We start from the raw sequence: 13,153 nt of genomic DNA, 5'->3' as shown, positions 1-13,153 counted from the left end.
AGCAACCTGGGGGTCAGCTCCTCATGAGACTGTCCCCAAACTTACCTTACTACCTGGCCATCCTACTACTTATTCTGACAGGACAGACTCGGGGCAGAGGCAGCCATTCACAGCAACAGACAGCAGCAAGGCATGCTGGGAGGCGGGGGAGCCACACTCTGACTCAGCCATCACAAAGCAACACCATCACTTGACTGTGGAAACCAAGGCTCAGAGAGGTCAAGGGTCAGACCCAAGGTCACACAGCCCGCTCCTTATAGAATGATTTAGGCCAGGTCTATCTTAAGGCAGACTTGGGGTCTTTTCATAGTTCCCATGGGGTGGGGGATAGGGATGCCAAGCCTAGAGAGGGGGCCTCCCTGGCCCAACCTAGCCACTGCCAACCCATGCAGCAACCAGGGTGGTATGGCCTGCAGGACATCAAGCTCTAGAAGACCAAAAGATGGGGGTGTAGGGGCCCACGGCCAGCATCCCAACTAGAGGATGCCCAGGACCATCTCCTTCCCATCCCTTCCCTGACTTCTCAGACACATCATTTTCCAGATGTTTTCAAGTTGATTCACTTGAAGGAGCACCTACCAGGGTTCCAAAATTCCAGAAGGTTCTGGAACATGCCATGTCCCCACTGAGTGGGTCTCCTTGGCCCTTACAAGGCTCTCCTGATTTGCAGCTAAGTTCTCAGACAGCACACAGAAAGAAAGGGAAGCTAACTGGAAGCTCAGGGACCCTGGGGGAGGGGGCGGGGACAGCTCAGGAAGTCAGCCTGGGGACAAGGGAGAAGCTGTGCCGATGCCTCCACTACCGACAGCCTAGGAGCCTGGCCCTCTGCACAGCCTCCACTTGTCTCTGCACTGCACCCAGTCTGGCTGATGGCCTCACGGCTCCCAACGCGCTGCGGGGAAACAGCCTTTTGGACCTTCTGTGCCTGTTCCTCCCCAGGGACACTGCAGGCTGTGCCTGCCACCGGATCCCAGCATCTGGAACGGTGCCTGGCTCAGAGTAGGCGCTCTATAAATATTTGTGGGATAAATGGGAAGAACAGGAGCGCAGAGGAAGGGCAGAGGGCAGAGGGCTCCTTTCCGGCATCCTCAGACCCTGGGAGCTGAATGACTCCTCCTTCCCCCCCATCGCTATAGTGGAGTCTGAGACAAGCCTCCCCCCACCCCCCCACTGCAGCAGAGGCCTGACTGCAGACACATCCCTGCCCCTTCCACAGCTTCATTCAAACAACCCTTCAGCACAGAGGACAAGCTCTTACTCCCGGTAAAGGCTAGCAGATCTGGTACTTTCTGTCCCTCATCTCCAGATGGCTCTCCCGAACCTCCAGGGCTCTAGGGTTCTTCTTGTCTCTGTACTTTTTGCTACTTTACCGGGTTCCAGTGAGTCTCAGGCAAACTGCTGGAGCAGGGCCCAGGGGGTCAGGGAGGTCCTGAGCTCAGGTTGGAACCCCCAGCCACCTGCCAGCTGTGGGGGTCATGGGACTCACCTGAGTCTCAGTGTGGGGAGTAAGAAGGTTCATGGGACAATGTGAGGGCCACCCATAGGGCAAAAGTTGACTGGATGCTCAGCTCAGCCCCCAGGGTGGACACGGGAGGGGGCTGGGGACCACACTGACTGCTCTTACTTCCCAACCCTGCTGCCCTGGGACCCAGGCATCTTTTGATTACTTGGGTTTCTGTACAGAGGTCAAATTAGCATCAAGTAGGCACTCCTCAGAGAAAACTCCAAGCCCCCAGCGAGCGAGCGTCAACCACCCACACAGGGCCACCGCAAACTTCCAAGAGGCACCGGTTTGGGGCAGTGGTCTTACTCAGAACTGCCCTGTGCCTTCTGCCCAAACAGAGGGGTGCCAGGAACAGCCTCAACACAGTGAGCTTGGCCTGGCGACATTCAAATGCCCCCCATTAGTTTAATTATCAAAACGTCCCTACAAGCCATGTGGCCCGTATTCCTACTTCTCAGCCAAGAGACTGAGCCCAGCCAGGATAAGAAGTTGTTGGCAGACAGCTCTTGCAGCGAAGACAGGGGCAGGCCGGGACCAGGCCTGTCCTGCCCCAGAGCCAAGCTCTTCTCACACTTGAGGCCTTGTGGAGCTGTGCCTCCCAAGTCTCAGCAACAGCCTCAGCCTCGGCTGCCACACACCTGTGGCTAATGAAAGGCTCGGCGTCTTATGCCAGAAGCAGGTGATTCCCTTTGCCATCAAAGCCTTAAAGACAACTCAAGACCAAGGCTAGCTCTGGTAAGGAAAGATAAGGGTACTGTGTGAGGCAGGGGCGTTGTAAGCCTGGGAAAGGGATACCCAGGCAGAACAGGGATTGCCTCATAGGTCTGTCTCCGTGTGCCCAGGCATCACACACACACACATACACACGTACATGCACGCACACACACCCACGCACAATTGCAGGACCAAGACACTTGACATACAAACAGCCATTCCTGAACTGGACCCACCTGCCCACCCTGTGCCTCTCTGAAGGGCCCTATCCAGTGACTGCCACACGGGCCTCGGCCCAGAAGAGGATCCCAGCCCAAGGGCAGGACAGTGAGTGCAGTTCACATATGCCTGCCTGTCACCCCTTCCCGGGAGCCACCTGGCCAGCCCCTGGCCTGGTTCTTACCAAGCTAGGTCCCAATGTCCCAGTGCTCTGACTGTCTCCTACCAGGCAGACAGCTGCATCCTGAGAACAGGCCCCAGGCCTCGGCCAGCTCCACGCAGCTGACTCCCAAAGAAGAGACTAACCACTGCAAAGGTTGTCTAGGCCACCATCCCGAGGCCCATGCGACTGTGCCCCACGCCTACACGTCTGGAATCTGTTGCCATCTGCTTCGTAAAGCCACCAGGAAGACTCAAACGAAAGGCCCTTGGGTGGGAATCTTGGGAGGAGCATGCTAGCCAGGAGCTGGTGAGAGGGACTTCCCACCGGGACCTCCGGGTGACCTGCGTGGCTACACTAATTACCAATGTTATCGGGCGGACAACAGCCGTGCCCTGAACTTCCTCCATTTGATAGATTCGCAGCAAACACGCCCAGCTTCAGCCCCGTGCCTGCTGATTCCAGCAGTGGCTATTCTTCCACCCCTGCCACCCTCCCCAGACCCTCGAACCTCCTGCCCCAGGCCTCCAAGGTCAGCCAAGCTAGCAAGGCAAAGCCTCCTGCTGGGACCCACCAGGCTGAATCAATGACCTGCGGCCAAAGAACAGAAAACACCTCTCTCCTGACCACACAGATGCTCTACGGGATGAAAGCTACTGTAAGGCTTACCTTTGTTACTCCTGCTGCTGGGGAGCTCCAGCCCACGGGGGCCTGGCTGACGAGCCCCTGACCTGCACAAACCAGGGTCCCACAATCCACACAGGCACCAATGATCAGCTGCCGGCCGTCATCCACCAACAGGCTATGGCTGGCTCTCAGGGTATACAGGAACAAGGGCAGCCTGGCCACCCTCACCGACTTCAGCCCCAGACACCGTTTCTTCTCTTGCTGACAGAAGAAGCACACGAATGTGTCCACCTGGTACTGCCTGGACCAGGCGCTGACACCCTGGTGAGCACCTCTGGCTTCATGCTGCAGCCACTGACCCAGCAAGTCATGATAGCAGAGCACACAGGTGGCCACCAGGCCGGTGGAGTCTGCAGGCCTGGCCCGCGGGGCCGGCGGATAGACGGTGAGGAAAGGAAAGAAGGGCTCCTTCTCGCCCAGGTGGCTAGCGGGGTTCATGCTGAGCTGGAACTCCTTGCCCGGCCCCAACTCAGCCCCGCAGATGTAACAGACGGCAGGCGGACCTCCCTGCGCAGAAGCGGGCAGGTCGCTCAGAGAAGGGTCCGAAGCAGAGAAGGCTTGGTGGTACCTGCCCAGGAAGCCTTGCACCGAGCTGATGAGCTCACGGTTGTGTGATGCCCGGTACAGGGCCCAGACGTCCTCCAGGACGCTGTAGCACTTGGGGCAGCTGCGAACCTCACAGCGCTTGTTAGGGGGCCGTGCGTTGGGTGGGCAAGGCAGAAGGCTGAGAAAGGGGAAGTGCATGGAGCTCCCCGAGTTGCCGTTGACGATGCGGGAGGGCACTGACCGGGCATCCCGCGTACAGTCTTCCCCGCAGAGGTAGCAGGCCTCCCGCAGCAGCCCGGCGGCGGGGGCGGGCCCCTCTTCTCTAGGGAGTCTGCGGGCCTTAGAGGCCATGCCGGGGGCGTGGCTGTTCAGGGGAACCACGTAGAGCCGCTGCAGGACAGGCACGTTGGCCAACTCGAAGCTCTGCCACTGGTGCGTGAGGGACGAGAAGCAGCAGGGACACACGAGGGTGCTGCCCGCTTCTGTGATGGGCTGGGCGCCGGGTGGGGGACTGTGCAGCCAAAGGAAGGGGAAGAAGGGCGCCTGTGAGGGGGCCTCTTGCTTCTGCACGTGGATCTGATGCTGTGAGGCTGGCGACAGCGCCGACCCACAGACGTAGCAGCAGCGGGCCTGGTTGTCCGCGGGCGTCCGGGGAGGCCGCTCCAGGCCCTCGTCCCCGAGGCTCACGGCGACGTCGCTGCCCTCGGGGGTGCTGCTGCGCTCTGGGGGCCCCGCGGTTCGGCTAGGGGCGGCGCTGTCCGTGCCGTCGGGCACAGTGGGGACAGGCCAGGGTTCCTGGATGCCCCTCAGCACGCTGGCCCGCGGCTCGGGAGCCCAGTGCGTCCCGGGACCCGTGCGCTGACGCCGAGCTCCGGGCTTGGTGGCGTCGTGAGCATCCTCGGGCTCGGGCTCCGGCTCGGGCTCCGGCTCTGGCAGCGCGTCGGCGTCCGACAGCTCCGACAGCTCCGAGTCGCGCGCGTCCTCGGCATTCCACTCGCGGGCCCCGCGCCGGCCGCCCGCACTCGCGTCGCACTGGTGCGGCCGCTTGAGCCAGTACACGCGCTTGTCCACGGGCGTGCGCGCGCGCTCGAAGGCGGCCCACTGCTCGGCCAGGAAGCAGCGGCACACGGCGCACACCAGCACGCAGCCATCGGTCGCGCTCAAGCCGCGCGCCCCGGGAGCCGGCTCCTGCTGCTGGAGGAACGGGAAGAAGGGCTGCGCGGGGCCCGCCGGCCTCACCGGTAGCTTCAGCTCCTTGCCGCGCGCGATGCCGCCGCCGCAGATGAAGCACGACAGGGCCGCGCCCGCCGCTGCCATGAGCCGCTGCTTGCGGGAGAGCGGCGCCGCCCGGCCGCTCATGGCCTGGCCGCCGCGCCCGCCCCCGCGCTCCCCGCGACTGCCGCTGCTCCTACCGCGCGCCCCGAGGCCCCGCGCCCAACTCGCAAAGTTTGGCGGTCGGCGGCGCGCACGCGGCCCGGGGCGCACGGAGGGTCTCCGCGGAAGTGCCCGGGGCTGCCGAGTCCCCGGCGGGGGGCGGTGCGGGCCCAGGCGGCGCCGGAGAGCGCGCCCGGAACGTGGCGGTGGCGGTGGCGGCTGTGGCGACGAGCCCCGGGCGGCTGCGGCGGCCGCATGTGCGAGCTCCGGCGCCGGCCCGAGCGTCGGGTCATTTAATTGGGGAGGAGGGAGGCGGGGCGGCGCGGGGCGGAGGGCGCGGGAGGGAGGCAGAGGCGGGGAAGCCGTCCCTCGCACCGCCCTGCTGCCCGCCTCCAACCGGGCTCCTCCCCCCCTCCCGACTCCGACTCCGACTCCTAATCCTCCTCTCCCTCCCCTCCTCCCCTGCCTCCTCCTCCTCCTCCTCCTAATCCTCCTCTCTTTACCTCCTCTCCGCCCCTCTTCCCCTGACTCATCCTCTCCTCTCGATGATCCTCCTTTTTCCTCCTCCCCTGACCTCTTCTCTCCCCAACCCCCCCCCCCCCGTCCTCCTCCCTCCCCACCCCCTCTCACCCCCCTGCGTCCCAAACTATGGCACAATAGCGCTCAGCTCCTCTGTCTATTCTGTGTCCAGCAGGAGCCCGCGGTGATTCATTGCTCCAATTAGGGGCTCTGCAGCCCGTAGCTCGGGCTGTCTGAAGGGTCTCCTTTGGGACCCACGAAACCCATCAGCTGCTGCCGCTGATCTTTAAGGAAAGGTCAAGCCGGACGCATTAGAGCCAGGTGAGGACCGATGGGTACCAAGGGAGGCTTGGGAAGGGCACCCCCCACACTCCTGCCCCCAGAAGCTGAGGGAGGACCTGGACCTTCCATAGCCCAGGGTTGGAGTCACCTTTCTGAGCCCAATGCCCTAGTTTTAGAGACAGAGGGAAGAGGACTTGTCTCCTGCCATCACCCTGGAGACAGAGTCCTCATAGCCTGCCCCCACCCCCAACTGACCAGGGGTCACAGAATCACCCTAGGGGTAGGAGCAGAAAGGGTACTGTGTGTCCTGTGACTAAGAACTCAACCTCTCTGTGCCCTTTTCCTTCTTGTTAAAGTGTTGCAGCAGTGATCACAGATGTCCATGACTTAATGTATTGTATGCAGATACGTTGTAGCTGTTTAACACAGAGATAGACCTGCATGCCAAATTAACATTTACATGCTTCTTAGCTCCTTGCCCCAAGAAGCAAGTGTGGTATGTCCCCCACTTTATGACTCAAAAACAGGGACCAGGCAGGATTCAGACCCAGGCAGCAGGGGTTTGCATGAAACATGCAGCTTCCTCAGGCAGACATCTGGCCCCCGTCACCCAGAAGCTGCTGGAGACTGTCCTTGACGCCTCCCAAGCACACAGGCCCACACATGTACACCACACACACACACACACACACACACACACACACAAACACACAGAGCACAGATGGTGCCCTTTGGTTCAGACTGGGCCACCAAGCAATCCTGAACCTTTGTGGGCCTCAAGTCTCCCATCTGTAACAGGCCCCCTGAAGCTTCAGAACTGCAAGCCTCTACTTTCTAGCACCTTCCAGCTGTCTACCCTGCCTAAACCTGGGGCCCCAGGGACAGGAGCCCCTACTTGGTAGGCTGACATGTAAAAAAAGGCCCCCTGCCCAGTGGAAATGGGCAGGAGAAAGGCCTCTTGGGAGTCCCTGACATTCCAGGGCTCCAGATGCAACCGAATGGGGTGTCAACATGGCAGAGCATGGGACTCTTCTTTCCCTGGCCCAGAAAAGTGCTGGCTCAGCAAACTGTCCTGCAGAATGTTTTTTTTTTGGTTGTGGGGCGGGTGGGGGGGAATACTCCCCGACTGCTGGCATTGTTCATACCTTGCCAGAGGAGAGGCTATGAATGGGAGTCCCCTCATGAAGGAATCCTGTCTCCCCTCTTACCGAGTAAGGGCTGGGGTTCTCACCACATAGGAAGGAGCCTGGGGTAACAGTTCCTGCCCAAGCCCTGCGGGCTCCCTGGAGATGAAGGCCCCTCAGCCGGGTCAAGCTGCCCATCTTCGAGCCCCTCAGGCTCATCTGTAAGGGCTCAGCTGGAGTTGCCCTTGTTCCTTCACATCTGTTCATCGTTCATTTTATTTCCTGTGCCATCTTCTGCTTCCTGCATCCTTTCATCTCCCAAGAGCCAGCTTCTCCCAGGTCCATCCTGCACACTGGATAGCCAGGACTGGCTCCATACCTGGATGCAAAGCCCCAAACTCCATTCTGCCAGCTGTGTGTGCCTCAGACAGAGGCAGACCCCTTACCTCTACAAACCCCAGTCTCCTGCTATGTGCAATGGGCACATGCTCACTACACAGTGGGCCAATTGAGAGTCAGAGAGATGCCTGGCACAGGAGGCTGACATAACAGGAGGCTGTGGTGTACATGTTAACATGTGTGTGTTGGTACACACGTGTGCTGTGTATGTAGACATGTGTGCATTTGTGTGTGAACAAGTACAGGCATACATGTGTGTGCTGTATATACATCTGTGTGTGCTAATGCATAGTTATACGCACACGCATATGTGTTTGTGTGCGCAAGTCCAGGAATACATGTGTGTGCTTTGCATGCCTGTGTTTATGTGTGTTAATGCTTGGTGTTATACAGACATGCATTTGTGTTTATATGCATGCATGCAGGTATACATGCGTGCACTGTGCAGGCATGTGAATGTACGTGCAAAGTGCTTATGAATGTACATGTTTGTGCTTATGCTTCTGTATGTGAAGTGGGCAGCGGGGGCAGATTTCTGTTTCTCTCAATGGGTGAATGACTCAGGAAATCCCCTGGCACAGATCAGAGAAGGAAGAAGACAGGTGATGTTGCTGAGTCATCTGGGGGTGGGTAACATGGGAGTGGAGCTGCAGCACAGCCAGACACACCAGACTGACATCACAGCAGCATTTACTAGCCTTGGCAGTGGTGATGGAGGGGGGACTTCTGACCCTCTGGGTCTCTGTTTCTCCATCAGGAAAGCAGAGCTAACAAAAAGATATGTTTTTCTAGGATTGAGAGAAGCAAAACCTAAGTAATGCTGACAGGCCAGGCTCTCCAGAGACCAAGGCAGGAGAAGCTCAAGTTCAAGGCTGGCCTGGGCTACACAGTGAGACCCTGTCTCAAAGGGAAAGAGCTGAGGGACCCAGGCCAACCCCCCATGTGGCATGTAGCAGTAGTGGTTTCTCTGCATGCTGGGTCAGTGCTGAGCACGAGCCTGGGCCGTGCAGAGCCCACAGCTATGTCACGGTGGCCTGGCTTTCAGATGAGAAGACAGAGGTTCCGAGTATGGAGAAACCAGCCTCTAGGAACAGCAGGGAACACGGGAAAGCACACACACCCAGTCCCCCCACCCTGGCTCCCACGAAAGCTGGTAAGAATGGTTGCCCTAAGTTCAGCATGAGCCAGGGATGGCCTCAGAGGATCAGCTCTCGTCTTTCATGTGTCCCCGACTGTGCATCTAAGGAAACTAAAGCTCTCACAGGCTCTGGCCTGGACACAAAGCCAGCTGTGTGGTGCCAGATGCTCAAACGCCAAGACGCCTTAGTATCTACTTTGTCACAAAGTCATCCCAGCCCCCAGCCTGGCTGTTCACATGTTCGAAGCTCAAAGCTGGTTTGAGCCAAGCGCATGCCTGCCAAGAGTCACAGCATCTAGACTCAGGGTACCCAGCAGAGTCATCCCCCTGCCTGTGGCTGTAGAGGGTCCATGTTCCTTCCATACCTGTCACTATTTAAGGCATGGGCAACATTGCAGCTCCCAGCAGCCCTGGCTCAGGTTCCGTGGAGACATGCAGCGGAGGTACTGAGCTTCTGGGCACAACTCACATTTTTGGCTTCCTGTGGGGCATCTCCCAGCCTCCCCCTAGCTGTCTCCAGCTCCCAGCACCACACACTATTGTGTCTGCTTCCGGCTGTGTCTCCCAAGGGGCTGAGCCCCAGCTGGCCTGCCTTGCACTGCCCTAGTTTCACAGGGCTCAATCAATGTAGGAACCAGGGCCACAGGACTCCAAACCTCATGGTGCCTTCTGTTCTAAAATCCTCAGGCCGTCTGGCAGGATGATACCTTCTGTAATCCCAGCACCCTGGAGATGGATGGGAAGTTCAAGGCCAGCCTGGGCTGCATAGTGAAAACCTGTCTCAAAAAATAAAACCTTGGCCGGAGGCAGGTAAGAGCAAAATGCATTTTATACAAGCATGGAATTTTCACAGAATAAAAATATTAAAAATAAGGCTGGTGATGGTACACACCTTTAATCCCCATACTTGGGAGGCAGAGGCAGGCAGATCTCTGAGTTCAAGGCCAGTCTGATCTGCAGAGCGAGGCTCCAGTTTCAAGACAGCCAGGGCTATACAGAGAAACCCTGTCTTGGGAAACCAAATATGTAATAAAAATATAGTAATATATATAAAACAAATTTTTAAATCCCTCCAGCATCATCTTGCCCCTCTGCAGTCTTTAGCTGCTCTGTCCTCCATTCTTTCCAAGAACTCGAAATCAAATCACAACTATCCCAAGACATGCAGTTTTCCCAGTCTGCGGTTTTGATACCAGTGCTCACCGTTCCTTTTGTAACTTCTCTTGTCCTCTGTGTGTGCTCCTCCAGTATCCTCCCCAGGACCCGGGTGTGCTCCTCCAGCATCCTCCCCAGGACCCGGGTGCGCTCCTCCAGCATCCTTCCCAGGACCCAGGTACCATCTGTCCATCTGCTTCGACGGAGACAACCTGGGCCCTGTGCTTGCCCTCCAGCTAACTGGTGACCAAAAGAGAAAAACTGGTCTTTGGCTGCCCTTTCTTTCCTTGCTCTTCCCCCTCCCCTCTGCTCCCCACCTCTTCCCCTCCCCCCACTTCCCTTCTTCCCTTTCCATCTGGTTAGAGCAATCACTTCACTACTTTCTACAGAAAGAGCTTCAAACATGGCAGGATCCTGGCAAAAAAATATATCCTCCTCGAAGGGAAAGAATGTTACTATGAACAATAAAAAAATAAAAATAAAAAAAAAAGACAATGCCTAGGTGGCTGACCTGGGGCCTCTGAGCCAGTCATACCCATTAACACTTGACAGCTATGACAACAATGCCTGGTGGCTGAGGAAGTGTTGCCTCTGCTGTATAAGCTGGGAATCGGATCCCCAGAAGCAGGGACTTGTTCAAAGGTGCAATTCCGGATACCAGGGTGAGGCTGGTGAAATTGTGTTGCATTTTAGGGATTGCATATATGTGTGTGTGTGTGTGCATACATACATATGCACACACATTTTCTATATACACATACACACTGTGCACGCACATGCGTTTGCGCATCCATGCATGTGTGCGTGTGCATGTGTGTTAAGAGAGAGTGTCCTGGTTTGCTTTCTATTGCTGTGATAAATGCCATGGCCAACAGCAACTTTGGAGGAAAGAATTTATATTTGGGTTGGTTTCCAGGTCCTGATAACACTCCATCATTAAGGGAAGTCGGAGCAGGAACTCAAGCAAGTGCGGGAGAGGAGCCATGAAGGAACACAGCTTACTACCTCACATTCAGCTGCCGTTCTTAAACAATCCAGGACCACCTGCCTAGGGATGATACTGCCCACATTGGTCTGGACCCCTTTACATCAATCAGCAATCAAGAAAAAGCCCCACGGACCTGCCTACAGGCCAGTCTGATGGAGGCAGTTCCTCTGTTGAGGTTCTCTCCTCCCACATAACAAGAGTTTGTGTCAAAGAGACAAAAACTAACCAGCAGAGAGGACAGAGGGGTCTGCCACATCATACTGTGGAGGTCAGAGACAATTTGTGGGAACTGGTTTTCTTCCTCTACATGGGTTCCTTGCCTTAAAATCCAGGCGTCAGGCTTGGCGCCAAGTACCTCTACCACTGATCCAGCCCACAGGCCCTTTTGTTGGCCTTCATGTGGACTGATTAAACATGCAGCTTCCACGGTGTGCTGGTAACCCCATCTCAGCAGCCGCTGCTCTTTGAAATACCCCCATCTCAGAGCAAGGAAGTGGCAGCTCAGCTCACAGTCCACCTCTGGGTCCCGAGACAGCATAGGCAGGAGCGTGCCGTCCTTTGCAAAGGCACTTGTGTGAAAACCCCAGCTTGTGTTCACAGCAAAGGGTCCTGGCCCGAGGACCAGGAGACAACGGCTCATGGCCCATCCCAGCCCTCCTGCTTAGGAACCTGAGGGTGCCGCAGTGAACTCCAGAGCTTTGCAAAAACCTTTTGATAAACGAACACAGGGCTGACCTGCACGGGGCCCGACAAGACTCTTCACATAAATCTTGTGTGTGCTTGAAACTTCCCTCCCCACTGGCATCTCCAAGGCTCTGATTTGTAGCGGAAAACCCTTGATGTGGTTGGTTCCCAAGCATCTAAGCCCCAGAAGTGCTGGAAAAGGCAGGACACATGGGGAGGAAGAAAGCAAAGTTAGACAGCGAGAGTAACCTCCAACTTTGCCCAGCGTGCCTAGCGCACAGTCAGTGTGTATATTGGGTGAGCCAGCTTTAGTTTTCCACTATGACGAAGACAACTAACTAATGCTGCCAAGTGTTCACTAAGTGCTGGGTGCCTACTAAGCACCAGGGGCTATGTTCACTTAGTATGTGAACACTAGTGTTAGCTTTACTGATGGGGCACTGAGGTTCCAAACCGTGGTCCCATGTCCCCAAAGTCACAGAGCTGGGAAGTGTCAGGGCTGATTGAACCCAGACCATCTGGTCCAAGTGCCTTGCTCTAACCCACCACCCACAATGTACAGTGCCTGGTCTGCAGACCCGGCTCCCCAAATCCTTCCCCATAATGTCCTGCCCTGGAAGCTGGGGATCTTGCTCATTATCCTGCCTGTGGCTTCACTGGCAGCTGTATCTCCAGCCAGGTCCCCAGACCCTTGGACCCAGAATTTCTCAGTGGCTTCCTCAGGCTCTGGCTTACAGGAAGGCTGTGTCCACAGCCCTGGAGTCTTTCCATATGTTCCTCTGAGTCACCAGGACCTGCCCTAGCCCCAACCGTCTTCTTGGTCTTCACTCTGGAGTGGCTGACCTGTCCTGGACTTGTTCACACTGCCTGATGATACACTGGACAGCAGTACCTTATTTTCTTCTGTGGGGGTCTTACTGTAACCCCAGCTGGCCTCACACTTCAGCAGCCCCCCTGCCTTCGTCCCCTCCCCAGGGCTGCGATTACCGGAGTGGGCCGCCAAGCCTGGCTGGGTATTGTCTTTTTGGAAGCCTCTTTCTGACGCTCCTGGAAGTACGGGACCCACAGGTGCATCTCCCTAAGTTTTCACAGACCAAACTGGGGTTTGACCAACGTATTCTGCCTCCCCAAGCACCCCACCCCCTTGCCAGCATCCCATATCCAGTTCCAACCCAGCTACAGAGATGACGCTCCCAGACTACACGGTCCACCATGAAGATGACAGTTCGTGGTTTTGTGGCTGAGTGTTCACGGAGCCACGTAGCTAGTTCCGTTTGTCGGCTTTTGAGCACCCAGCACCCCCGTGAGAAAGCTCCACCTGAAGTGCCACCACTGGACTCCCTCCAGCTTGGAGTGCCACTCACCCACTTTTGTCTGTCTTGGGGTGCCACACGGGGGGTATGGCTATGTAGCCCTGGCTGGCCCAGAATGCACTATGTAGATCAGACTGACTTCATACTTACAGAGATCCACATGCCTCTTCCTCCTGAGTGCTGGGATTGAAGGAGTCAGTCATCAATCCTGGCCTTTTTTATTTTTATTTTTTAAACAAGGTCTCGGGTAGCCCGGCTAGCCTTTAGTGCGGTATGTGTGGCGGACGGCCTTGATCTCCTGCCCCCGCTTCTGAGTGCTGAGGGGACAGGAGATCCCTCTACTCTGT

At 57.0% G+C, this 13,153-nt stretch overlaps 1 protein-coding gene and 1 long non-coding RNA gene across 5 annotated transcripts in view; one reads left to right on the top strand and one right to left on the bottom strand.

Moving 5' to 3' along the window:
* Gse1 (Gse1 coiled-coil protein) overlaps positions 1-5,204 on the bottom strand; it is a 344,446-nt gene extending 339,242 nt beyond the window's left edge. The window contains exon 1 of one of the 3 annotated variants that reach the window (XM_048437406.3): positions 3,267-5,204. In XM_048437406.3, coding sequence (XP_048293363.3) covers positions 3,267-5,189 — 1,923 coding nt within the window. In that variant the 5' untranslated portion in view covers positions 5,190-5,204. The remainder of the gene's footprint in view (positions 1-3,266) is intronic. The other 2 variants (XM_085681802.2, XM_048437407.3) reach the window with 2 other exon arrangements.
* LOC125402569 (uncharacterized) lies at positions 4,960-10,316 on the top strand. Of its 2 annotated transcripts, XR_014999054.1 has the most exons (4): positions 4,960-5,071; positions 5,896-6,044; positions 9,354-9,476; positions 9,915-10,316. It is a non-coding gene; the product is annotated as an uncharacterized LOC125402569 (long non-coding RNA). The 2 variants fall into 2 exon arrangements; XR_007232668.3 differs by lacking the exon at positions 4,960-5,071 and having other exon boundaries at positions 5,631-6,044; positions 9,915-10,315.
* Positions 10,317-13,153: the final 2,837 nt, after the last annotated feature.

The sequence above is a fragment of the Myodes glareolus genome, chromosome 22 (assembly GCF_982192425.1).
Source record: "Myodes glareolus chromosome 22, mMyoGla1.1, whole genome shotgun sequence".
Taxonomy (NCBI): domain Eukaryota; kingdom Metazoa; phylum Chordata; class Mammalia; order Rodentia; family Cricetidae; genus Myodes; species Myodes glareolus.
Note: the sequence above shows the minus strand (reverse complement) of the source record. Positions and strands in the feature narration are given on the sequence as shown.